This window comes from Macaca mulatta, chromosome 11 (genome assembly GCF_049350105.2).
Source record: "Macaca mulatta isolate MMU2019108-1 chromosome 11, T2T-MMU8v2.0, whole genome shotgun sequence".
Lineage (NCBI taxonomy): Eukaryota > Metazoa > Chordata > Mammalia > Primates > Cercopithecidae > Macaca > Macaca mulatta.
This window is the reverse complement of record NC_133416.1, coordinates 54779073-54804473: the sequence shown is the minus strand read 5'-3', so window position 1 is coordinate 54804473 and position 25401 is coordinate 54779073. Positions and strand designations below refer to the sequence as shown.

Sequence of the window (25401 nt, the reverse complement as noted above, 5' to 3'; positions counted from 1 at the left end):
CTCGAGCAGCAGCGGTGATGGGTGAAATGGAAAAGCATCTAGCACCCGTCAGTATCTGACTGACTTGTTGCGCTTTTATTCATTTATTTGAGTCCCCGACAAAGCGTTGTACCAGTTTTGGTTTTGAATGAGATGTACATGTATGATCCAACATGGACACTGCCTGAAAGAAGCTTAAACCTAATTTAGTTGTTGAGGCTACGGGTCAGAAGACCTATCTGCATCTGCAGCTGTCCCTTCTTAGTGAGGTATTTTTCACTGTCCTAAACAAATATTTTTCTAATTCCGTCTACCTCCCTCCCACCTTCTCTCCCCTCTCCCTCAAGCTTTGAATCTTCTTCCACCTTTTTGGAGACTTTGCCCCATCACTCATCCTTTTTCCTGTATCTTTTACTTTGTTCCTCTTCCCCCAGACTGTGCTCAAGAACAAGTCTTACATTATCAAAGGCAAATGTACTCTAATTTCATTTGCTTAACTCATTTCATTCCCCCCTCCTTTTTTTTTTTTTTTTTTGTCCAAGGCTGGAGTGCTCTGAGGCCATCACCGCCCACTGTAGCCTCCATCTTCCGATCCTCCCACCTCAGCCTCCTGAGTAGCTGGAACTATAGGCACCCGCCACCACACCTGGCTGATTTTTATATTTTTGGTAGAGACGGGGATCTCGAAGTGTTGCCCAGGCTGATCTCGAACTCTTGAGCACAAGCTATTCCCCCGCCCCCCAACCTTTGCCTCCCAAAGTGCCGGGATTACAGGCATGAGCCACAGCGGTTGGCCTTCCGCCCTTTAAAAAAAATCTCAATGAAACTCTGAATAGAGGTCAGGCGTGGTGTCTCACGCCTGTAATCCCAGCACTTTGGAAGGCTGAGATGGGCGGATCACTTGAGGTCATGAGTTCCAGACCAGCCTGGCCAACATGGTAAAACCCCGTCTTTACTGGAAAAACATACAAAAATTGGCCGGGTGTGGTGGCCTGCACCTGTAATCCCAGCTACTCGGGAGGCTGAGGCAGGAGAATCACTTGAACCTAGGAGGTGGAGGTTGCAGTGAGCTGAGTTCGTGCCACTGCACTCCAGCCTCAGCGACAGAGGGAGACTCTGTCTTTTTTTTTTTTTTTTTTTTTTTTTTGAGACGGTGTCTCACTCTGTCCCCCTTGCTGGAGTGCAGTGGCCGGATCTCAGCTCACTGCAAGCTCCGCCTCCCGGGTTCAGGCCATTCTCCTGCCTCAGCCTCCCGAGTAGCTGGGACTACAGGCGCCCGCCACCTCGTCCGGCTAGTTTTTTTGTATTTTTTAGTAGAGACAGGGTTTCACTGTGTTAGCCAGGATGGTCTCGATCTCCTGACCTCGTGATCCGCCCGTCTCGGCCTCCCAAAGTGCTGGGATTACAGGCTTGAGCCACCGCGCCCGGCCCTCTGAATAGTCTTTATATGACTAAACATAATGCACTTTCTTTCCCTCTATGTATTCTCCGTGCCATTTGGCACTGCTAACCTCTCTCACTTTCTTGAAGTCATTTTTTGTCTTCTGTGACAGTACACTCTAGGTTTTCGTCCCAGCTGTCTAGGTGCTACTGCCTACTTTTTTCTTCCTTGGCATCTCTTCCTCCGTTTAGTGTTCTCCAGGTTCACTGCATTCCCAGTTGTCACAATGGTTAAACATGGCCACATCCTTGATTCTAGCTTCTACCTTTATGCTAGTGACACCGGCATTTATCTCTAGTCCTATATAGCTACCTATGGAATATCTCCTCGCCCCATTAGCATATCCCAAACAAATTCAGCATATCCCAAACAAATAATCTGATTTTCTGTTTGCTCTCCAACTGACGCCTCTTTTCCTTTTAGCATTGTATTTCTTGACTCAAAATGGCATCAGTAATCTTACCAGGCTCCGAAGCCAGAAATCTAGGCCTCTGTTTGAGTCTTTCTGTGTTCTCCAACACCTCAGTCTGATCAGTCATCAAGTTCTTTTTATTTTACTACCTTGATATTTTCATATAACTTTCAGAATATAGGTTATACCTCATGGCCTGCCATTTCAAGTCTGTCCCATGTCCACCTCTTTAATCTTCTCTTTCTTCATTCTCCCTTATAATTCCTCACTCTGCCTGCCCTCTCCTCCCTGTTAGTCACTTGGTGGGCCCCTTTGAAATCCAGCTAAGTTCCAACACCTCTGGGGACTCCTTCCTTGACTCTACCACCCTACCATCTGATCCATGCCTATTTTTTTGCAGTCAGTTCCGTAGCATCTGTATGTACCTCTCACACGGGGTTCTCAACCAGGGGTTATTTTTACCTCTCAGGAAACATTTGGCAGTGTCTGGGATTCTTCGTTGTCACAGTCCATGAGGGGAAGGGATGATCCTGGCACCTAGTTGGTAGAGGACAGAAACGTTGCCAACCATCCTACAGTGCACAGGACAGCACTCTTACAACAACTTTTTTGGCCCAAAATGTCAGTGGTCCCAAGGTTGAGAAACCCTGCCTAACGTATTTTGTTACTGGTACTTTATATATTTTTTTCTTCTCTGCTACACAAGGGACCTCTTGTTTTTGCATCCCTAAATCTTGATTCAGGGCCTTTCACATAGAAGAAGTTAAATGTTGAAAGAAAAAGAAATAAAGGAGGTAATTGCTCAACTCCAGAGATGAGCAGCCTGTCTGCTACCACAGGCTGCTAGATAATTTCAGTGATTTTTCTCCCAATTACCTTTCTTTAATGTTGCCTTTCAAGGATGCTCAAACTTGTCTATTTTTCATTTGTTTATTCAGCAACTGATTTATTTTTAAAATATTATATTGAATTTTTTTTGTTCAGCATCAGTTGGCTCTCTTCTGTCCAGGTATCTTGGCCACTTATGAAGTGGTAAAAAATAATTAGCTAGCTTTCAGAAAAATAAACCAAATAGGCCTATTCTTATCAGAGGTTGGTTGTTCAAAACTCTGCAGGCCATAATGACTTCAGCAAATAAAGCAATCGAATTACAACTACAAGTGAAACAAAATGCGGAAGAATTACAAGACTTTATGAGGGATTTAGAAAACTGGGAAAAAGACATTAAACAAAAGGATATGGAACTAAGAAGACAGAATGGTGTTCCTGAAGAGGTAAATTAAGAATTCCTAATTAAGATCCACCAAAACTGTTTTTATAAAAATAAAGCATAACTTTTAAAAATGTTTTGTGAAAATACTGAAATTGAAGTGATTTGCTTCACTGTCAATTTGTTTTTTCTTTTTATTTGTTTTTTTCTTTGCAATGGAGTCTTGCTCTGTCACCAGACTGGAGTGCAGTGGCGCGATCTCGGCTCACTGCAACCTCCACCTCTCGGGTTCAGGCAATTCTCCTGCCTCAGCCTCCTGAGTAACTGGGACTACAGGTGCGCATCACCATGCCCAGCTACTTTTTGTATTTTTCTTTTAGTAGAGACAGGGTTTCGTCATGTTGGCCAGGATGGTCTTAATCTCTTGACCTCAAGTGATCCGCCCACTTCAGCCTCCCGAAGTGCTGGGATTACAGGCGTGAGCCACTGTGCCCGGCTCACCGTCAATGTTTTTAGAAATTCTGCTTTTCAAAAAGTCTTTGTAATAATTAAATATATTACTATATTTTAAGGCTTAGTGACTAGTTACCGAAAGGATGATCATGTGATAATACTTAGAGGTAAATAAATGACTAACATCATAAAATATATAGAGGGGTGTGTGTATAAAAATATGTGTAGTTATATACTGATGATACATTAACATACCATATTGTCATAAAAATGCAGATAGTACGTAGGTTCAACCAAAAGTTTTAAGACAGTGCATTTAAATATGGCTGGGTTTTTCATACCGTACATAATATGGAGGCAGTTCAGTTTGCGTTTGCACTACTGCTGGTTCATCGTACTAAGGCTGAAGATAGGTCGTTTTTGAAGTTTGAATTTAGGATTGCAAATTAAAGGTATAATTAGAATTTCTAGGTAATACTTTTTTCTTGTGATTGAACAATGTGTAACACTCAAAGTATGAATTAAACTTTTCAAGCATAATTATTATAAGTGAAGGTGGTAAATTGGTCTTTTTAAACACTTTAAAATTAATGCTTATAAGAAAATATAATATAGTGAGAATTTTAAACATAGCTAGTTATACAAAGAATAACAGAGCATAATACTGACAACTTTGTGTGTTTTTTTTTTTCCCTCCTCAGAATTTACCTCCTATTCGAAATGGGAATTTTAGGAAAAAGAAGAAAGGCAAAGCTAAAGAGCCTTCCAAAAAAACCAAAGAGGAAAACACAAAAAACAGGATAAAATCTTATGATTATGAGGCATGGGCAAAACTTGATGTGGTAAGTTAATCTAGTCGTTTGCTTCTTAATATTTGAGTGAAAGTTTCTGGGAGTTAGCTGGTAGTCATGGGTTAAGTGAAGAAGAATGTAGGGTTATGGCCTGTGTCTTTCTCTTATACATGATTTTATGTGGAATAAACATTTAATTACATAGCTCTTTAATGAGATAATTTTTTTTCCTGCAATCCTCTTTCAGCGAATTGTGGCTAAAACAGCCAGGATTTTATTCTTTTTTTTTTTTTTTTTTTTTTTACAAAAATTACTATTTATTTACTTATTATTATTTATTTATCCAGTGTACTCTTCATCCAGTTTCCTCTGGTGGTTACATCTTTCTTAGCTGTAGTATACAGTATCAAAACTAGGAATTGACATTGGTATAGTGTGTGTATGGTTCTATGTTATTTTATCCCACGTGTAGGTTTGGATAACCCAACCGTAATTAAGATGCAGATATGTGGCACCACCACAAAGATTCCCTTTGTGCCATCCCTTTATAGTCGTACTGCTCCCCTCTTCGCCACCTTCTCTAACCCCTAAACAGCCAGAATTCTAAGATACTCCCAGAAAAGAATGACTGTGCAGATGTCTTTGTTGTAAACTGAAGGACCTGCAGTAATCTGTTAAAAGAGAATGCCTTTGTGTCTAGTCTTAGGACTGGGGCTGCGTAACAATAAACATAGGCCTATCTTGATCCTAGGAAGTTGGGCTTCTTTACCCTTCTAGACTGGGATAGCAGATGTGTGTCCTCCCATCTCCCACATGTGATACACAACATACTTGGAGAATCACCACCAGTGCTCTGCCTTACAACCCTTTACCAGTGTTTCAAGCAGCCACTGTCGTGTCAGCCTGTGAAAGAGAACCTGTTGGCCAGCCCTATTCTGCACTCCGATCTACTTTAAGGGTTGATTTGGTTAGGGGTATGTGTGTTAGGGGATGTGATAACCAGCTGATGAATTTGGAATATATATTCCTCTTTAGTTTTTAAACAAGTGTTTATTATGTAATATTTGATTCATACCAAAGAATATGTAGAGATATATGTTCTAAAACATAGTAATAAAATGAATACATGAGCCTACTATCTAACTTAAAGAGAATTTTTCCAATATCTTTGAAGCTACTGGTGTGCTCCTTTCTGATCCCATGTTGTTTTCTCCCTTCTACTCCCAGAAGTAACCACTGTCTGATTTCTCTGTTTATTTTCTCTGCATTTTTCTGTTTGACATTTTTACTAAGGTATAATGTACATAAAGTCCAAAAATCTTAAGTGTACATCTTCCTGAATTTTTACTCAAGTGTACACCTGTGAAACCACTGTTCGGATCAAGATATAGAACATTCTGGGAGGCTGAGGCATGAGAATGGCTTGAACCCGGGAGGCAGAGGTTGCGGTGAGCCAAGAGCACACCACTGCACTCTAGCCTGGGCCACTCTGTCTCAAAAAAACAAAAACAAAAAGAACATTTCCAGCCTTGCAGAGGCCTTACTTTCAGTAGATGACCTCTCAAAATTAGCCACTGTTCTCACCTCTCATACTGTATACAGTTTTGGAATTTCATATAAATGTATTATACAGTATGCATTAAGTTTGGCTTCTTTCGCTATCATTATTTGAGATCCATATTGTGAGTAGCAGCAGTTCTTTTTCATTGCTGACCAGAATTCCATTGTGTGGATGTCTTAATTTGTGTCCGTTCTTCTATTGATAATACTTTTGTATTGTTGGTGGTTTGGGGCTATGATGAATGAACCTGCTGTGAACATTCTTGTACTTGTCTTTTGATGGATATAAGCACCCTAGAGAGGATTTGCTGGGGCATAGTTTATAAATACATCTAGCTTTAGAAAATACTGTCAAACAGTTTTCCAAATTATTTGTGTGGTATTTTTCTTAATAAAACTAAGGCTAATTAAGAGAGAGCTGGGGATTTTATTTAGTTTGCCATCTGCTTCAGGATTGTCCCAATAAAGGAGAAGTAAAATTTTGGGTCTTGAATTTATCACTGTTGGAAATACTTTCTGAAAATAGAATTTATTCTCAAGTGTCATGTAGACTGTCTTCATTTTTTTTTGTGTGTGACTTTTTGTTATAGCCTGTTCCTTTTCATCAGCTGGTGTCTTCTTATAATGTCCTTTCCTGAAAGACATCATCTCAGATGATTTCTTATAGAGGTGTTTTCTACACAGGCATTTACTCATTCAGCAGATACTGATTGAGCTCCTGCTGTATGTAGACAATGCCATCAAGATTGTACTGCATAACTTGCAATTGTCATTTTAGTGTCTCTATACAAGATATAGTTGTTTAATTCCCATTTCTTTCTAGTTCAGATCTGAGCAGCTGCTTTAGTGTTCTGCTACTGTTAGTTTTCTATACATGTCAGCATAGCAGGGTTGGATAATCCTGGCTACAATGTTGGTAGGCTGGTGGTATTTCTAGAATCTTCATGCTAAAACACATAGCTAAATTTTAATCCATGTTTCAATGTTCATTTAATGAAACTATGCATAGTGTTTTTATTTTTATAAGCAATTTGTTTTTCTCTTATGTAAATAACTTTAAAATAGTGTTTGAATGCAAAAAGGATTTTGTTTACATAATAATTAAAGTTTGTGTTTAAAAGTGCTTTAATGAACTCTAATGGTCGTCCTGGTGGCTCACGCCTGTAATCCCAACACTTTGGGAGGCTGAGGCGGGCAGAGTGCTTGGGCTTAGGATCCAGACCAGCCTGGCCAATGTGGCAAAAGCCCATCTCTACAAAAAATAAAAAACTAGCTGCACATGGTGGTGCACGCCTGTAGTCCCAGTTACTTGGGAGAGCGAGGTGGGAGGATGGCTGGAGCCTGGGAGTTGGAAGTTGCAGTAAACTGACATCACACTACTGCACTCCAGCCTAGGCAACAGAGCCAGATGCTGTCTCAAAAATAAAAATAAAAATAAAATCTTACTAAAAATCATTGTTTTATCATATTAAAAATAAGAGAAAAATTCTGGTGGCAGTCTATGAAATTATTTATTACCATGAAAGTAGTGTGAGTCAAAAGAGATTGAGAATCATGGGACTAGCACATTTTTTATTTTTCCTTTGGTAGAGGCAGCTATATTTTGGAATACCCTCAGAGACAGTATAACATATCGATTGAGAGCTCTTGGAGGAAGTAGACTTGGTCACTTACTAGCTGAGTGACCTTGAATGAGTTAACTAACTTCTGCATTTCAGTTCCCTCAAGTGGAAAACATGGGTAATTATACCTTCCTCATAGGTTATTGTGAAGATTAGGAGTTAATGTGCTCTTTTGTTTGTTTTAAAATAGCAGTTTTAAAATAGCAGTTTTTTTGTTTTAAAATAAGGAAGAAAAAAAATTTTTTAAAAGCCTTTCTCTGCTAATGGGTGCTAATTATATTAGTTTAGGGCTATTTGCAAACTTCCTTTAAACCATAATACCTAACTGCTAATAGTTTGTGATTTAGGGATGATTTGTACAGTTAGCTTTATGAGTTCGTAGTCAGATTCTTGGTTTGCATCTTGGTTTTCTAAACAAAGGCATCTTTTTCTCTGGATATAATCTTAACAATGAGAGATTTGGGTTGCTTTGTAAGCCTGTAGGTCCTTAGATTGTAACAATTTACATTCATTTGAGTGTATTTTTTTAGTATGTTTTTTTTTTTTTTTTCCCCCAATCATATAATTATGACCACTGTTTTCCTCCTTTTGGTTTTAGGACAGTATCCTTGATGAGCTTGACAAAGACGATAGTACCCATGAGTCTCTGTCTCAAGAATCAGAGTCGGAAGAAGATGGGATTCATGTAGATTCACAAAAGGCTCTTGTTTTAAAAGAAAAGGTACTAATTAGTTAGGTGTTTTTTTTTTTTTTTCAGGTAAGCAGGAGATGTTGAAAATCATGTGGACCCTAAAGTTTCTTGAGCACAGTTTTAGTAGGTGTTTAAACTCTCTGTTGTTATTGGCTACATCCCTCTCTGGAGGCAGTGTAACATATTGGTTAGGAGTACATGCTCTGGAGCCAGATTACCTGGGTTCAAATCTCGATAAGTTCTTTAAACTTCTGAACTTCAGTTATCTCTTCTGTAAAATGATAATCATATTACCAACCTCAATGGGTTCTTAGGAGTAGTAAGTGAACTGTTTTATGTAAAATGCTTAGACTGTACCTGGAGTTGTCCAGTGTTTTTAGTAGTAGGTTGAAGTAACTTGAAATTACTGTGTGATTCTTGGCATAAATATTATATTCCACTCCCAGGTATCAAAGGCTATCTTTGGTTACTTTTTGGAATGTTCAGTATCTCCCTGAGGGATGCCTCATTATTATAAAACCAGCTGTATTACTTTCACAAAGGTAGAACTCTTTTCAGATTAAACTCTTGATGCTTTTTTTTGGTTACATTTCTGTAGGTTGGCATTGTCAATAAGGAATATAATGCTAGGTGTTTTACTCATTTTTCTGCCTGGGCTCTTGGGTTGTGCCCATACAATGACCATATACAGTTACCCTTGAACAGTGTGGGGTCAGTGCCTCATGCAGTAAAAAATCTGCATATAACTTGTGACCCCCCCAAAAACTTAACTACTAATAGCTTACTGTTGACCGGAAGCAGTATGGATAACACAAATAGGTGATTAGCACAAATTTTATGTGTTATATGTATTATATACTGTATTACAAAAAAGTAAGCTAGAGAAAAGAAAATGTTATTAGAACATTTTAAGGAAGAGAATGTGTATTTATTTATGTAAATATATTTCACTATGTAGAAGTGGATCATTTAAAAGTCTCCATCCTTGTCATCTTCACATTGAGTAGGCTGAGGATGGGGAAGAGGAGGAGTTGGTCTTGCTCTCTCAGGGGTGGCAGAGGCCGAAGAGGTAGAATAGTTGGAAGGGGAGGCAGGCACACTTGATGTAGACTTTTATTGAAAAAAATCCACATTTAAGTGGACCCATGCCCTTCATGGGTGGGTTGTTCAAGGGTCAACTGTAGTGAATTTCAGAATTTGTAAAAAGGGTCATTTTATATAATTTTCTTTTTTTTCAGGGCAATAAATACTTCAAACAAGGAAAATATGATGAAGCAATTGACTGCTACACAAAAGGCATGGGTGCCGATCCATATAATCCCGTGTTGCCAACGAACAGAGCATCAGCGTATTTTAGACTGAAAAAGTAAGGACTTCTGTAACGTGTGTGAATGTGAATGTCTTATGTATATATGGAGACTTATTAAAAAAACTTCTGGAATAAGGTGTGGAGGACAGATTGTGAATGTATCGCGTTTTCTTTTCAACTGTAAATTCTTATAGCTCACTCCTTTTTATTGAATTATTTTGCTTAAGCCATTTTAAACATCTGGTGCTAAAACCTTGTTCCCATGGCTCACTTTACTGAGGTATTCCTCTAAAAATTCAGTAATAGTGTTCTTATCTAATTCACAAAGCTAAAAAAGTTAGTTGGATATTTTTAGAAATCAGTATCCCATTATTTTGAAAAGCTATTTATCCGCTATTTAATCTAGAGAACATTTATTATGGAAAACTTAAGATATGTTTCAACATTTGTTTGTCATTAAGTCATACTGACTTTTAAAATAAATAATGTGGAAGAATATAAATGTGGTATTGTCTTGTCATATGCAGGTAACCAACCTATCAAAGGGGTTTTTTAAAAAGATAAACACCATCAAGGAAGACATTCTTACTGTTTTAATTATTTGGAAATACAAATTTTATTGGTATCTGAGTTTTTACTATTTAAATAGCATATTTTTATGTCTTTGAAACTCATGATATTAATCTTCTAAAAAATTAGGGAAATATTTACATTTTATAATATTTGATATCTGCAATATATGTATCATATACATAAATTACAGAGAATAACTTAAAATAAGCCTATATAAACACCCCTCTCAACTTAAGAACCAGAACATTACCATTATTTTTGAAGTTGCCTTGATGCTCCTTTCTGTATCCTGTCCGTTGCCTCCCTCCCAGTTAACCACTATCTTGAATTATATATTTGTCATTCTTTTGATTTAAAAACGGTTTATTATATATGTATATGTTGGTAAATAATATATGGTGTAATCTTGCTTATTTTTGAGCTTTAAAAGTATATCATACTGTGTGTAGTTTTCTGTGGCTCACCTGTTTCTGTATTATATTTTTATGATTCATTCTTGTTTTGATGCATATAGTTCTAGAGCTCTGATTGTAACTGTTACAAAGGATAATTTCTTTTTAGAAATATACCATTATGTGTCTATTCTTGTGTTGCTGGATTGTTGGTTCGTTCCTTTCTTCCTTTGTTTTTCTCTCTCTCCCTCCCACTCTTTCTTCCCTCCTCCTGTCCCTCTTTCTATTGCCCACCTTCTGTCCTTTCCTTCCTTATTTCAGCAATGCTGTGAACATTTTTGTATATGTTTCTTGGTGTTGGGTCATAAAATGTGTAGATGTTCAGCTTCACAGGATGATGACAAAGGTAGTTTGTTGTTACACAGTTGTTACAAAGGTAAATGGATGAGTTTACAGTCTCATTAGCAGTGTATAATAATGCCTGTTTCTTACCCTTACCAACACTGATATAGTTGGGCTTCTTAATTGTTGTCAATCTAGTGGGTGTAAAATGGCGTTTCATTGTGTCTTTGAAATGCCATTTTGCACTTCTCAACTATTAGTAAGGTTTTCATTTCTCAACTGTTGGTAAGGTTAAGCATCTTATATATTTTCCACTTTTTTTTTTTTTTTTCCCTGTGAAATGCCTATTTGGTGTTTGGCCATTTTTTTTAGGGCTTTTTCTATTTATTTTGAGAGTTCTTTATTCTGGATACTAATCTTTTGGTCTTTTTCATAATAACTCTCTTCTCTCAATTTGTAGCTTATCTTCTTTATGGAATTTTAATGAATATAAACATTCAATTTTAATATAGTTCAACTTATTGATTTTTTAAAAAAGATTAGGACTTTATAAAATGATTTGTTGAAAAAAATAGTTTGCTGCTTGAGTTCATAATAGTCTCCTCTACTTTCTTCTAAACATTTTTAAGATTTAATTTTCACATTTAGGCATTTTCACATATGCTGAAGGTTTTTCCAGCTCTAGTTTTGGAATAGCCCTGCTTTCTCCTGTGGATCTGCTATGCTACTATTGTCATATGTCATGTTTGCCTAGATCGCTTTCTTATCTCTCTGTTCTTTACACTGGTCTATTGCCTGTCCTTACATCCATTCCACACTATCTTTAATTATTATAGCATTATAATTGTAAGTCTTAATATTTGGTATACTGAATATTCTGCTACCTTTTATTATTCAGGAATGTTTTGGGTATTCTTGGACTTTTACTCATCAATGTAACTTTTAGAATTATCTTCCCAAATTCCTTAAAATATCCTGTTGAGATTTTGATTAGAATTGCATTAGATTTATAAATCAGTCTGGAGAGAATCATATTGTGTGTTTTTGTACTTTATTATAGGTGAATGTGAAATATCTCCACTTATATTGTCATTAATGTCTTTGAAAACAGTCTTACAATTTTTTTGCATCTGTGTCTGGTAGGTCTTTGTTAGATGTTTTGTTTGTTTGTTTTTTGTTGGTCTGTCGTAGTCACCTTACTAAACTTTTAATATTCTAGCAATGTCTCTAGATTGTTTTGAGTTTTCTTTTAGGACCATCATATCATCTGAGAATAATTTCAGGCTTTTTTCCTTGTTTCTAGTCTTTGTGTTTCTTTCTTGTGGAACTGCTTTGGTGAAGACATCTATGTAATACCAAGAAAAAGCAGTGATAATGGGCATTCTTGTTTCTTGCATTAAAGGGAATGCTACTAATGTTTCACCATTAGGAATTATAGGCATACCTTGTTTTATTGTGTGTCGCTTTATTGCATCCACAGATACTGTTTTTACAAAATGAAAGTTTGTGGCAACCTTGTATCAGGGAAGTCAAGCAACTCTATTGGTGCCATATGTCCAACAACATGTGTTTACTTTGTGTCTGTGTGTCACGTTTTGGTAATTGTTGCAGTATTTCAGATTTCTTTTATTATTATTGTATCTGTTATGGTGATCTCTGATCAGGGATCTTTGACGTTTCTATTGTAATTGTTTTGGGGAGCCATCAAGCACACCCATATGTTGTTGTGCATCCTGTCTGCTTCGTTGACCAGCCGCCCCCACAACCCAATCTCTCTCCTTCTCCTTGGGCCTCCCTATTCCCTGAGACACAACAGTATTGAAATTAGGCCAGTTAATAACCCTACAGTGAGGCCAGGCACGGTGGCTCACACCTGTAATCCCAGCACTTTGGGAGGCTGAGGTGGGCGGCATCACTTGAGGTCAGGAGTTGGAGACCAGCCTGGCCAACATGATGAAACCCTGTCTCTACTAAAAATACAAAAATTTAGCCAGGCGTCGTGGCGCATACCTATAATCCCAGCTACTTGAGAGGGTGAGGCACGAGAATCGCTTGAGCCCAGGAGGCGGAGGTTGCAATGAGTTGAGATCATGCCACTGCACTCTAGCCTGGGCGAGAGAGTAAGACTCCATCTCAAAACAAACAAACAAACAAACAAAACCCTACAGTGGCATGTTAAGTATTCAAGTGAAAGAAGACTCGCAGATCTCTCACTTTAAATTGGAAGAGCTGGAAATGATTAAACTTAGGAAGGCATGTCGAAAGCAAAGACTGACTGAAAGCTAGGCCTCTTGTGCCAGTTAGCCAAGATGTGAATGCAAAGGAAAAGTTCTTGAAGGAAATTAAAAGGGCTACTCCAATGAACACAAATAATTAAAAGCAAAAGAAGCTTATTGTTGATAGGGAGAAAGTTTTATTGGTCTGTATAGAAGATCAAATCAGCCGCAACATTCCCCTGATCCTAAGTCTAATCTAGTGCAAGGCCCTAGCGCTCTTCAATTTAGTGAAGGCTGAGAGAGGTGAGAAAGCTGCAGAAGAAAAGTTGAAAGCTAGCAGAAGTTGATTTATGAAGTTTAAGGAAAGAAGCTTAAACAAAAGTGGAAAGTGAAGCAGCAGGTGCTGATGGAGAACCTGCAGAAGGTTATCCAGAAGATCTAGCTAAGGTAATTAATTGATGAAGGTGACTATGTTAAACAACACATTTTCAGTGTTGACTAAACAGCCTTCTGTTAGAAGACAGTGCCATTTGGGCTTTCACAGCTAGAGGGAATGCCTGGCTTCAAAGGACAGTCTGATTCTCTTGTTAGAGGCTAATGCAACTGGTGACTTTAAGTTGAAGACAGTGCTCATTTACCATTCCAAAAGTCCTAGGGCCCTTAGGAATTATGCTAAATCTACTCTGCCTGTGCTTTATAAATACAACAACAAAGTCTGGATGACAGCACATCTGTTTATGAACTGGTTTACTGAACATTTTAAGCCTGCTATTGAGACCTACTGCTTAGAAAAAAAGATTTATTTCAAAGTAGTGTATTGACAATGCACCTACTCACCCAAGATCTCTGATGAAGATGTACAAGGAGATGAATGTTGTTTTCATGCCTCCTAACACAATATCCATTCTGCAGCCCATAGATTGAAGAGTCATTTCAACTTTCAAGTCTTGTTATTTAAGAAATACATTTCATAGGCTGTAGCTGTCATAGATTGTGATTCCTCTAGTGGATCTGGGCAAAGTAGATTGAAACCTGGAAAGGATCAGCTATTTTAGATGCCATTAAAAGTGTCCGTAATTCATGAGAGGAGGTCAAAATGTCAGTGTTAACAGGAGTTTGGAAGAAGTTGATTTCAACTCTTATGGATGACTTTGAGAGGTTCAAGATTTTAGTGGAGGAAGATGTGACTGAATTGCTGCAATCTTGTGTTCAAACTTGAATGGATGATCAGTTGCTTCTTATGGATGAGCACAGAAAGTGGTTTCTTGAGAGAGAATCTAGTCTAGGTGAAGGTGCTGTGAATGTTTTTGAAAGGAGAACAGAAGATTTAGAACATTATATAAACTTAGTTGATAAAGTGGCAGAGTTTGAGAGGATTGACTCCAATATTAAAAGAAGTTCTATTATGTAAATGCTATCAAACATCATCACATGCTACCTTCACCACCCTGATCAGTCAGTAGCCATCAACATCAAGGCAAGATCCTCCAACAGCACAAAGATAAATATTCACTGAAGACTCAGATAATTATTAGCATTTTTTAGCAATAAAGTATTTTTTAATCAAGGTATATACATTGTTATTTAGACATAAAGCTTTTGCACACTTACTAGATTGCAGTATAGTGTAAATAAAACTTTTGTATGCACTGGAAAACCAAAAAATTTGTGTGACTAGCTTTATTGTGACATTTGTTGTGGTGGTCTAGAATCAAACCCACAATATCTTTGAGGAATGGCAGTATTGCTTTTTTTATTATGCTTAGTTAACTAAAAGGAGGTGGGAAAAATGCCTTCAGTGGGCAAGTAAATTCCCTTTTCAAGGATTTCAGAAACAAATTTTGAAGTTTTGGTTTAGCAAATTAGTTTTGTTAACTTTATTTGTTTTAATGTTTTTAAATTGCAGATTTGCTGTTGCTGAGTCTGATTGTAATTTAGCCATTGCCTTGAATAGAAGTTATACAAAGGCTTATTCCAGACGAGGTGCTGCTCGATTTGCTTTGCAAAAATTAGAAGAGGCCAAAAAAGGTAATTTCTAGTCATTATCTAAAAAATTCTTTAACAGTGTTATCTAACAGATGCTATGTAGAGAATACTGAGTAATCACAGTTACTACCTTTAGAGAGCTTTCTGTATTTGAACAAAGGTCATTTTTGGAACTGAAAAGATATCTTGATTTTTTAAGAAAGAATGTGTTATTTGCCACCAATCAGAATTTGGTTCAAATTTTCATGTTACTAAGTACTAGCTATGTAACCAGTATCTTCTCTGACTTTCAGTTTCTCATCTGTAAAATAGGCATTAAAATGTCTTCTTGGCTTTTGTGAGGCAAGAGGTAGTGTGTTTAAAGCTCATAACACATTTTTGTTCACTTATAAATTCTAAGCCTTCTATTATTCCATAAAATAGGTTTGTGTATTGTAAATCACAAAATCTGAATAAAGCTGATATTTAATTGGATTTTGCTGCTGCTTAGGGTTTTTTTTTTTTTTTTTTTTTGAGACAGAGTCTCGCTTTTTCGCCCAGGCTGGAGTGCAATGGCGTGATCTTGGCTCACTGCAACCTCTGCCTCCTGGGTTCAAGTGATTCTCCCTGCCTCAGCCTTCCAAGTAGCTGGGATTACAGGTGCCTACCACCATGCCCGGCTAATTTTTGTAGTTTTAGTAGAGACAGGGTTTCGCCATGTTGGCCAGGCTGGTCTTGACTCCTGACTTCAGGTGATCTTCCCACCTCGGCCTCCCAAAGTGCTGGGATTACAGGAGTGAGCCACCGTGCCTGGCCTGCTTCTTGGTTTTATGATGTACAACTTATGATAGCAGGTATCCTTCCTGGGGCTGGTGGAAGATGGTTTGTCATAGGATTTTGTCTGCCCTGGGGGAGAAGAAGAAAGTTCAGTGGCTTGGCTGGACACAGTGGCTTACACCTGTAATCCTAGCAGTCTCGGAGGCCAAGATGGGAAGACTGCTTGAGGCCAGGAGTTTGAGACTAACCTGGCCAACGTGGAGAAAACCTGTCTCTACTAAAAATACAAAAATTAACTGAGCTTGGTGGTGTGTGCCTGTAGTCCCAGCTACTCAGGAAGTTGAGGTACAGAGTCACTGGAACCTGGGAGCTGGAGGTTGCAGTGAGCCAAGATTGCGCCACTGCACTCAGCCTGGGCAACAGAGTGCGAATGTCTCAAAAAAAGAAAGTTCAGTGGCCTAATGATAGTATTTCTTTGTTTCTCTTTTATTTTGCTGTAGGACAGTTGCCTAATTGTCACAGGCAACAAAAGATTGTTTTATACAAGTTTTTAAATATTACTGATCTTTAGAAATTTTTAAATCTTCTCTTAGATTATGAAAGAGTATTAGAACTGGAACCAAATAACTTTGAAGCAACAAATGAACTCAGGAAAATCAATCAGGTAAACTATAGTTATTTAAATTTTAAGTGTATTACTTATAACTTTTATTTGAAGAAGTAAAGCTTTTTGCATGTATTTTGTACTATGGATTTCTTAATATTGAGATTTTCTAATTTTAATTATTTGTACCATAGAGTTTTACTAAATGAATTTGCAAGCCAGAGGGAGTGTAATGGTATTTAAAGACCCTTAATTGTTCTAAAAGTTGCCTGAGATCTTTAGAACTACTGCTGCTTTACTCTTTCCCAGATGACAGAATTATTGTTTTTTTATCCCACTGATTTTCTTCCTTTTTGGCTTATGCACCGATTGAAACATTGAGAGAAAAATGACAGTGATTGGGGAAAGTGTGCTTTTAAATATTACCATTACTATTGCACGTAAGATCTGCTGGTAAATATGTTAACTTGATTGTAGTTGTGAACTCTATTATATGTTTTTAAAATTTTGTGTTAGATCAAATAATGACTGTGAGTATTGAATTTGAGAAGTTTGGTAATGTAGATGTAATGAACTGTTAGGTCTGAAAACAGCTCCTAAAACAGTGCCTGGCCAGTATAGAAATTCAATAAATATTTGTTGAATAAATGAGCAACTACTTTTAATGGATGCTACTTATTTATTTATTTAAAATAATTTCAACTACTATTTTAGATTCAAAAGGTATATATGAAGGCTTTTTACGTGGGCATATTGTATGAAACTGAGGTTTGGGGTGTGAATGATTCCGTCTCCTAGATAGTGAGCATAGTACCCAATAGGTAGTTTTTCTTCCCGTCCCCTCCCCACCCCCAGTGTTTCTCTCCTCAACAGGTAGTCTGTAGTGTGCATTGTTTCCGTTCCATGTGTACCCAATGTTTACCTCCCACTTATAAGTCAGAACAGGCAGTATGTGGTGTTTGATACTAATTTTAATTGAAATGAGAAGCACGTTAAATTTATTATATACTTATTTTACTTTTTACTTTAATAAGTAGAAAGATTTTGAATTAGAGTAGAAAATGTTATTTCGATTATTTAAAATGTGGCAGAAATTCTAATATATTTGAGGTATTTATGTTTTAAGGTCAAATGTATATGCATCTTGTATTACTTGTTTTATTTTAGCTGACTGCTATGTCTCCTAGGCTTTAGCATCCAAAGAAAACTCATATCCAGAGGAAGCTGACATAGTGGTTAAGTCAACAGAAGGAGAGCGAAAGCAAATTGAAGCACAACAGAATAAGCAGCAGGCCATTTCAGAGAAAGATCGGGTAATCCAAAGCTAATCCAACATAGAATGTATATATTTTGCTGAGTGTTGATTTATTTCTTGTATATCAGTTAAATTTTTTCTCTAATATTAAAGTTTTGCTTGAGTAGGAATTGGAAATTAAATACACTAAAGCCTCTGGGACCTACTAATTCAAAATTTGGGTAATTGATGACTTTATACATAAATTTAAAAAGTAACTATGGAAACATTTAAGTTTGGAAACTACTTTTGAATGTTTTATATATTTACATATACATAGTTATAAATTTAACATAGAAGTTAATTACAATCCATTCTTATAATGTACTTTTTTCATTAATTCACACTGAACTGTTTCTGATTGAAATTCCTCTATTAATCGTGAGTTGAGGAGGTTTCATTTATTTATAGCCTTTCCTGGACCCACAGAAGATTCATAATAAATACGTATGAAATGATTATTGATTGTGATATTTGACTCTGATTATATAAGTAAATGTTATAGTGAAATCAGGTATACAAATTCCAATACAGTTGAATTTATCTTATATTTGGGCATATTAAAGTTATTGAAGAGTGGGCTTTATGATTCTGGTACTGTGTTCTTTCACAAAATTTATTTGAGTTATGAAATTCTTTTGTACAGCTTCTAATGTAACTTAAGGAAGTATATTATTTGGACCTTTGTTAAAATAGGTTTTTAAATTTAAGCTTTGCGTAATACGTAATTAATGGAATAATAGTGAATGCTGCAAAGTAATATAGTAGTATACATGTTTTTTGTTTTTAGTACTGAAAGAACAATAATGCCATTAAAAAAGAAACAACCCAAACCAACAGATTCTAAAACATGTCTCAAGGGCCAGATTTTTAACAATATTCTTTCCTGAAATACTGTTGGTGAATATCCTTGCAGTGTTTCATAAGATTTGAATTAATTTAATTTTTTTGCATTTTTTTTATTCTCCATATTTCTCTACAAAATAACAGGGGAATGGATTTTTCAAAGAGGGGAAATATGAAAGAGCAATTGAATGCTATACTCGAGGGATAGCAGCAGATGGTGCTAATGCCCTTCTTCCAGCTAACAGAGCTATGGCCTATCTGAAGATTCAGAAGTAAGTATTGGTTAATTTTAGTGCTTTTCAGGATAAAAATTTACAATAAATTGGTAAATTTTTACCATAAGTTACCTAACATACCAATTATGGCATGTTAGGTTAGCTTACATGCCAATTTAGGGTAAATTTAAGTAAATTAAAATTTAATTGATATATTTTTGAGCATTTAAATTAAAGTGAAATGAGAGGGGAAAAATAGTGTGTATGTGTATGTGTGTATGTGTATGTGTGTGTTTATGTACCTGTGGTATACATAGTTCCAGGCACAAGGTGTGTATTCAGTAGATGTTCTTGTTAATATTTTCCCACTTTTGGCCGGGCGCGGTGGCTCACGCCTGTAATCCCAGCACTTTGGGAGGCCGAGACGGGCAGATCACGAGGTCAGGAGATCGAGACCATCCTGGCTAACGTGGTGAAACCCCGTCTCTACTAAAAATACAAAAAAATTAGCTGGGCGTAGTGGCGGGCACCTGTAGTCCCAGCTACTCGGGAGGCTGAGGCAGGAGAATGTCATGAACCTGGGAGGCAGAGCTTGCAGTGAGCCGAGATCGCGCCACCGCACTCCAGCCTGGGTGACTAAGCAAGACTCTCAAAAAAAAAAAAAAAATATATATATATATATATATATATTCCCACTTTTAAGTCTGGCATTACACAGTTTACCAGTTTTTCTCTAGTTACTTTATATATAGTATTCTGAATCTTGATTTAAAAATTATTTTTAACTTCAGAGCCCTTTGGGCAAAGTCTTATCTGGAAGTGTTGTATATACATACATGTAAAACAAAAGGGAACTGCTGTCTTTGAAACTGCTGATCCTTTAGCTGTATGTTGAATGCTTCTCAGAATATTTTTAAATGCTTAGCTATGCAACTAGGATTACAAAGGAAACCAATTATATCAAAATATAGTTTTGAAAATATTAAAAATTGTGATATAGTAGTATATGTGCTTTTTTATTAACACACCTCAAAATGAGAAACTACATTTAAAATACAGGCAAGTGCTGTGTTTTATGCTCACCACTCTTCAGAATTACAGTAGAAATTTAACCTGCTGCTTATTTGCAATCACGTTGTACCGTATTTGAAACTACATTTAAAATACAGACAAGTTAATGTTAAAAAAATTTTAAAGACATGATTGTAAGATTTCAATAAGGACACTAAATTTTGGGATGATCCCCGACACATCTTCCACTTATTAATCAACAAACAAGTGTGGACAGGGAATACCTGAAGCAATGCAGATGATTAGATTTCCAATGTGATAACACATGCCTTAGCTCTTTGGCTTCTGAATAACTACTAGGGCAGAGTTGCCCAATGGTTGCCAGCCTTGTCACAAGAGTATCTATGAACCAGACACTGCAATCACATGCAAGTAAGCAACAGGTTACATTTTTACTGTAATTCTGAATAGTGGTGAGCATAAGCAATATTTTGAGATACCAGTAACAGTTGTAATGCGATACGGAAATATCTGATTTTTACTTTTTTTTTTTTGAGACAGAGTCCCACTCTGTCACCCAGGCTGGAGTGCAGTGGCGTAATTTTGGCTCACTGCAACCTCCACTTCCCGGGTTCAAGTAATTCTCCTGCTTCAACTTCCTGAGTAGCTGGGACTACAGGCGTGCGCCATGATGCCTGGCTAATTTTTGTATTTTTAGTAGAGACGGGGTTTTACCATGTTGGCCAGGCTGGTCTTGAACTCCTGACCTCAGGTGATCCGCATGCCTCGGCCTCCCAGAGTGCTGGGATTATAGGCATGAGCCACCACGCCTGGCCAAAATGTCTGATTTTTATTGGTGACAAAGTGATAGGTACTGTTGTTTGCATTTGTATTTGAAAGAAAGCTAAATTTTATTTAAAGTTTAGTGAAAATAGTGATACAGTTTTTTTCCTAAACAAGTTTTCACATCCCCCAGAGAATCTCAGGTTAGGAGCTCCTGTCATAGAAATAAATTTTGATTATATATTTAACCTCATTTAAAACAATAGATATCATTAGAGATAGATTCTTTTGTTGACTAGTCAGAGTAAAGATCATTGCTTCTCTTGCTAGCTTATGAAAATTTTGATTTTTGCTATGGAAGAATTGTGCATTGGTTTAAAAATTGTAAAGCCTGAGTCCGTTGGTTTGATTAATGCTAAGAGTAATACCTTTTTATAGGTGAGAGATTATATATGCATTTATAAGATATCTATTGTATTAGTTTTATTGCTTTAGTTTATAATCATATTAGTGGAATATATTATACCAAGTTAGCAGAGTATACTTTAAATTAAAAGAACTTTATGACTCTTATTTGTATCTTTTTCTAGTTTATCTTTTAGATTCACAGTTAATATCAGAATTTTTTTCTGTGCGTGGAGATTGTTATGTATGATGGACTCTGTGAGGAACATAAAAAAGCAACATTTCAATCTTGGACTACTCCTAGTTTAGGTAACCGTACTATAGCTTGAGGTTCTACAAACGGTGTCAAATTAGAGCTAATGAGAACCAGCAGTATAGTCAGTCTTACCTACTAGTGTGTGGGGTAGCAGTAGGGAGTAAGAAGGAATTCACCTAGTTAGGCCAACGAGGATTCCTAGAGAATGTGGTTTCTGGAGGTGATAGTCTACATTAGTAGATTGCATCAGGAGATGAGCAAGACATCCTTGAGTTACAGTAATGGAGTATCTGTGAGCTGGCAAATTGTGGAATGTAGGTAGGTAGATGGTTAGGTTCAGAAAGGCTGAAGAAGTAAGATAATCACAAATAAGGACAGAAGTTTGGGCCTACATTGTAGTCCTTGAAGAGGACTGGCCAAGAACAAATCTGGGTCCTATTCTTAGAATGAGTAAAGCATAGATTTAGAGATAGGATAAGAAGAAAACAACCCAATAGTATTAGATATTAGATTTGGGAAACAGAGTTGAGAGTTGGTCACAAAAATAAGGTGGAATCTTGGTTGCTGGAACTGGAACCAGATTAAGACTTGATTTAGTAGAGGGTTCACTTAATGGTGATTAGGGATGGCATTGACACTAGAGCTAGAGTAGACTTAGGACAAGTGGACCTAACGGAAAATCAGAAGGAATCACGGCTAAGGAGCTAGGCAGAGATGATGGTTTTTTGCACTCACCATTTTTATTCTATTTTTGATTAGTTTGTCTTTTTCTCCAACCACCTAAAAGATGTTTGTTGATTGGATTTTTCTAAATTCAGTTTACAAATGGAGTGCACGGGAGACATTTAACAATTTTAAAGGACTTACATGAGTCTATTTTCAAAGAAAAAGCATCTACCTCTGGCAACTTCAGACTTTAAGAAAAATTGCTGGGTTTTCTTCAGCTGTACAATAGAACATGAAATTAAATATGCAATTAAAATGGTTTCCTAAACGTTTATCTTCTAAATTTTCTTTGAATTTGAGTGTTGGAAATTTTTTGATTTACTTATTCAGCAAACATTTATTGCGCTAAAATGTATCAGGTGTTCTGTTAGGCGCTGTGGAAGGTATTAAGTATACTAATGTATAGTTGTTTTTAAGAAACCCGAAGTTTGCAGGGAGCGACAGAAAAGGAGACCAATATTTGTGAAAATATGCTAAGATAATGCTATGAAGGACACATGCTATGGAAGTTCAGGGTGGGAAGAATACTGGCATAGACTGAGTCCAGGCAGGGGAATTCATGGAAAGCATCTTGAATTGTTCAAACCAAACTGAGATCTAAACAAGTAATATGAGTTAGTGAGGTGAAAAAACAGGAAACAGGTCAAGTGTTCTAGTGCCGGTTCAAAGACATGGGAGTAGGCAGGTTGATGGTACCTCAACCTGGAAAGGGTGAGTAGTTCATATTATGGCTGTTACTGCAGGGGACAGTGGCAGAGAGAAGGCTAGATACTCAGGCAGGCCCCTGACTTTATACTCCAAAGTAGTTTGACTTTATCCTGAAAAGTGTGGGGGCCATGCGGGTATCTTGAATGATATAATCAGACAAGTAGAAAATACATTGATAAGGGCATGAACACAGATACGTTCTTTATCTCTTGCTGGAAAGTGAGTTAAATAAATCAGAGATGTTTAAGTTCATTCGAAATTCTGATTTTGTTCATATGAGATCTTGTTTTGAGGGGAAGATGACATCCATTTAGGCCTTGGGGAGAATGCAATTACAGGAGTTTTTTTTTTTTTTTTTTTTTTTTAAATATGAAACTTTTCAAACTTATACAAAAGTAGTATAATAAACACCACGTGTCCATCATCTAATTCTATCAGGCCATACTTTTTTGGGTCATATTTGTTTCAGTATTTTCCCCCTTAATTATTGTAAAGCAAATCATGACGTTTTATTGCTAAAGAAAGGATATTTTATGCATAACGACAACCATTAGCACTCCTAAGAAATTAACAATAATTCATTAATGCTATGTTAATATATGGGAATGTCTCAGGTATTTTTGTTGTTGGGTTTTTTTTGGGGGGGGGCGTTTTTTGAGCTCTTCTTAAGCACTTTGTTATTGTAGAGCAGTAATGAGTAAATCTGTAAGTCTGAATTGATTTCTGGTTGCATGGCTGAGTAGTATTTATGCAAAGTATTAGATGATATACTATCACATACATAGCAAGTTCTCATTTTTTGGTTTTTCTGTGAGTATGGGAAGTTTACTGTGGGTAAATGTTAATAAAGTTTTATTAGAAAAGTAATGCCAGTTAAAATTCTAATGTAGTACCTGTGCTTATTGAGACTTGGAGAGGAGGTAGGCTGCCAGCAGTGGTATTCTTTTGTCTGCCCTAGTCATACTTTTGCATTATTATTCCATTGCTCCAGCAGACTCTCCTAACATTCCCTCAATCTGGTACCTTCTCCCTCCTCACCAAATGATTCTAAGATTTGGTGAGAATAAAAAATTTATAAAGTAGTTCTCCACTTCAAACACAGATTTAGGAGTTAGTGATTTAAATTATATACAAGCTTTTAAAATTAGAAACTTAGTTTATATGACATTTTTCCATAAGCTGCCTTTTTTCCAGTCAGTAATTTTATCATGTTCAATAGATACGAAGAAGCTGAAAAAGACTGCACACAAGCCATTTTATTAGATGGCTCATATTCTAAAGCTTTTGCCAGAAGAGGAACTGCAAGAACATTTTTGGGAAAGCTAAATGAGGCAAAACAAGGTAAGACTTTATAGCAGCTGGCACTCAGTCATCCTGATGAGTGCCCAAGTTTTAGAAGCAGAGATTCATGTAACTTACCCGTGGTTCAAAGATATTGAACTTAGGGAGTTATGTTTTCTTTCCACAGTTTAGATCATGAATAGATTTGGAGGAATGCAGCTTCTGCAGTGTACCAGATTATCTTTTGTTTAGTAGCATACATTCTGGCTAATTGCCAGCCAGCATTAATGAAAAATTTTAATTATAGGTGAAAATGGAAAAAGCAATAAAAAGACAAGAATGAAAAGGAAGGGAATCAGTGTTGTTGAGCGAAAGGGACTCACTGCGTGATGTGCTTGAAGCCAATACTGTGACACCAGGTTTTTGAGAAAAGGCTTTATTTATATTGAAGGTTGACTCCCAAAGAAACAGGAATCAAAACTCAAATCTGTCTCCTTGTCCTGGCGTTAAGGCAGTAATTTTATTAGAAAAGGTTTAGGAAGGTGGATACTGGAATTATCAGGTAATTAGTGGAAGGAAAGGGAAAAGCTCTTGGGCATATGTAACTGTCTCTTCATGCTAACTAATGGATTGCAGATGCAAATTTGGGGTAGTTAGTAGAACTTGGTGGAAATTCAGGCTATGACATCAGCAAGCTTGTTTTTGTGCAACCTCCACTTGGCCATCTTGGTTCCAGCCGATTTCAGGAGTTGTTTTTTTTTCTTTTTTAAAATCCCAGCGAGCAGAGGAAGTTTCAGTGTTTCACCAAATTGTATTTTTTCCTATCTGCCATCCTGCAAACTCAAGAATTTCTGTTAGTGATTGAATTTTTTTTTTTTTTTAAACTCTTTGAGCAGTGGTTTTATCAGCAGGTAGGGAATGGAGGATAATGGAGATCTGATGCCATTTTAATTCTTGATACAAGTTTTTTTTTTTTTTCTTTTTTCTTTTTTTTATGATCTTGTCTTTTAGGGTATTCATTGAGTTAGTCTTCTCGAAGAACCAACTTGGTTCTCCTATGTGTGTTTTCTATTTAATTTCCTTCTGCTCTTTATTCCTTCAACTTTCTTTTGGTTTAATTTGCTGTTTTTCTAGCTTCTTGAGATCAGTACTTAGATAAGTGATTTTCAGTCTCTGTTCTTTTCTGGTATGTGCATTTAAAATCTGGCAGTTTCTCTGTAAGCCTGTTAGCTACAGCAGTGTTTTTTTATTGTGGTAAAAAAAAATGTAACATTAAATTTATTATTTTAACCATTTTTCAATATATAGCTCAGTGGCATTAAGTACATTTACATTGTGCAGCCATCACCACTGTCCATCTCCAGAACTTTATCATCATCGCATTCTAAAACTATACACTTCAAACAATAACTCTCCATTCTCCTCTCCCCCTAGCCCTGGTAACCTCCATTCTACTTTCTGTCTCTGAATTTGACTGTTCTAGATAGCCTATGTAAGTGGAATCATGCAGTATTTGTCCTTTTGCCTCTGGCTTATTTG

General features: G+C 36.7%; 1 protein-coding gene across 2 annotated transcripts in view; it reads left to right on the top strand.

Annotated features, from left to right (window-relative positions):
* The window catches only part of RPAP3 (RNA polymerase II associated protein 3), a 44008-nt gene that overhangs the window by 516 nt on the left and 18091 nt on the right, over window positions 1-25401 (top strand). For both annotated transcript variants that reach the window (NM_001257451.1, XM_077952589.1), the window contains 9 exon segments: window positions 2948-3106; window positions 4197-4337; window positions 8067-8189; window positions 9398-9525; window positions 14898-15019; window positions 16327-16397; window positions 17525-17650; window positions 18622-18749; window positions 23801-23922. In NM_001257451.1, the coding sequence (NP_001244380.1) occupies window positions 2954-3106; window positions 4197-4337; window positions 8067-8189; window positions 9398-9525; window positions 14898-15019; window positions 16327-16397; window positions 17525-17650; window positions 18622-18749; window positions 23801-23922 (1114 nt within the window). In that variant the 5' untranslated portion in view covers window positions 2948-2953.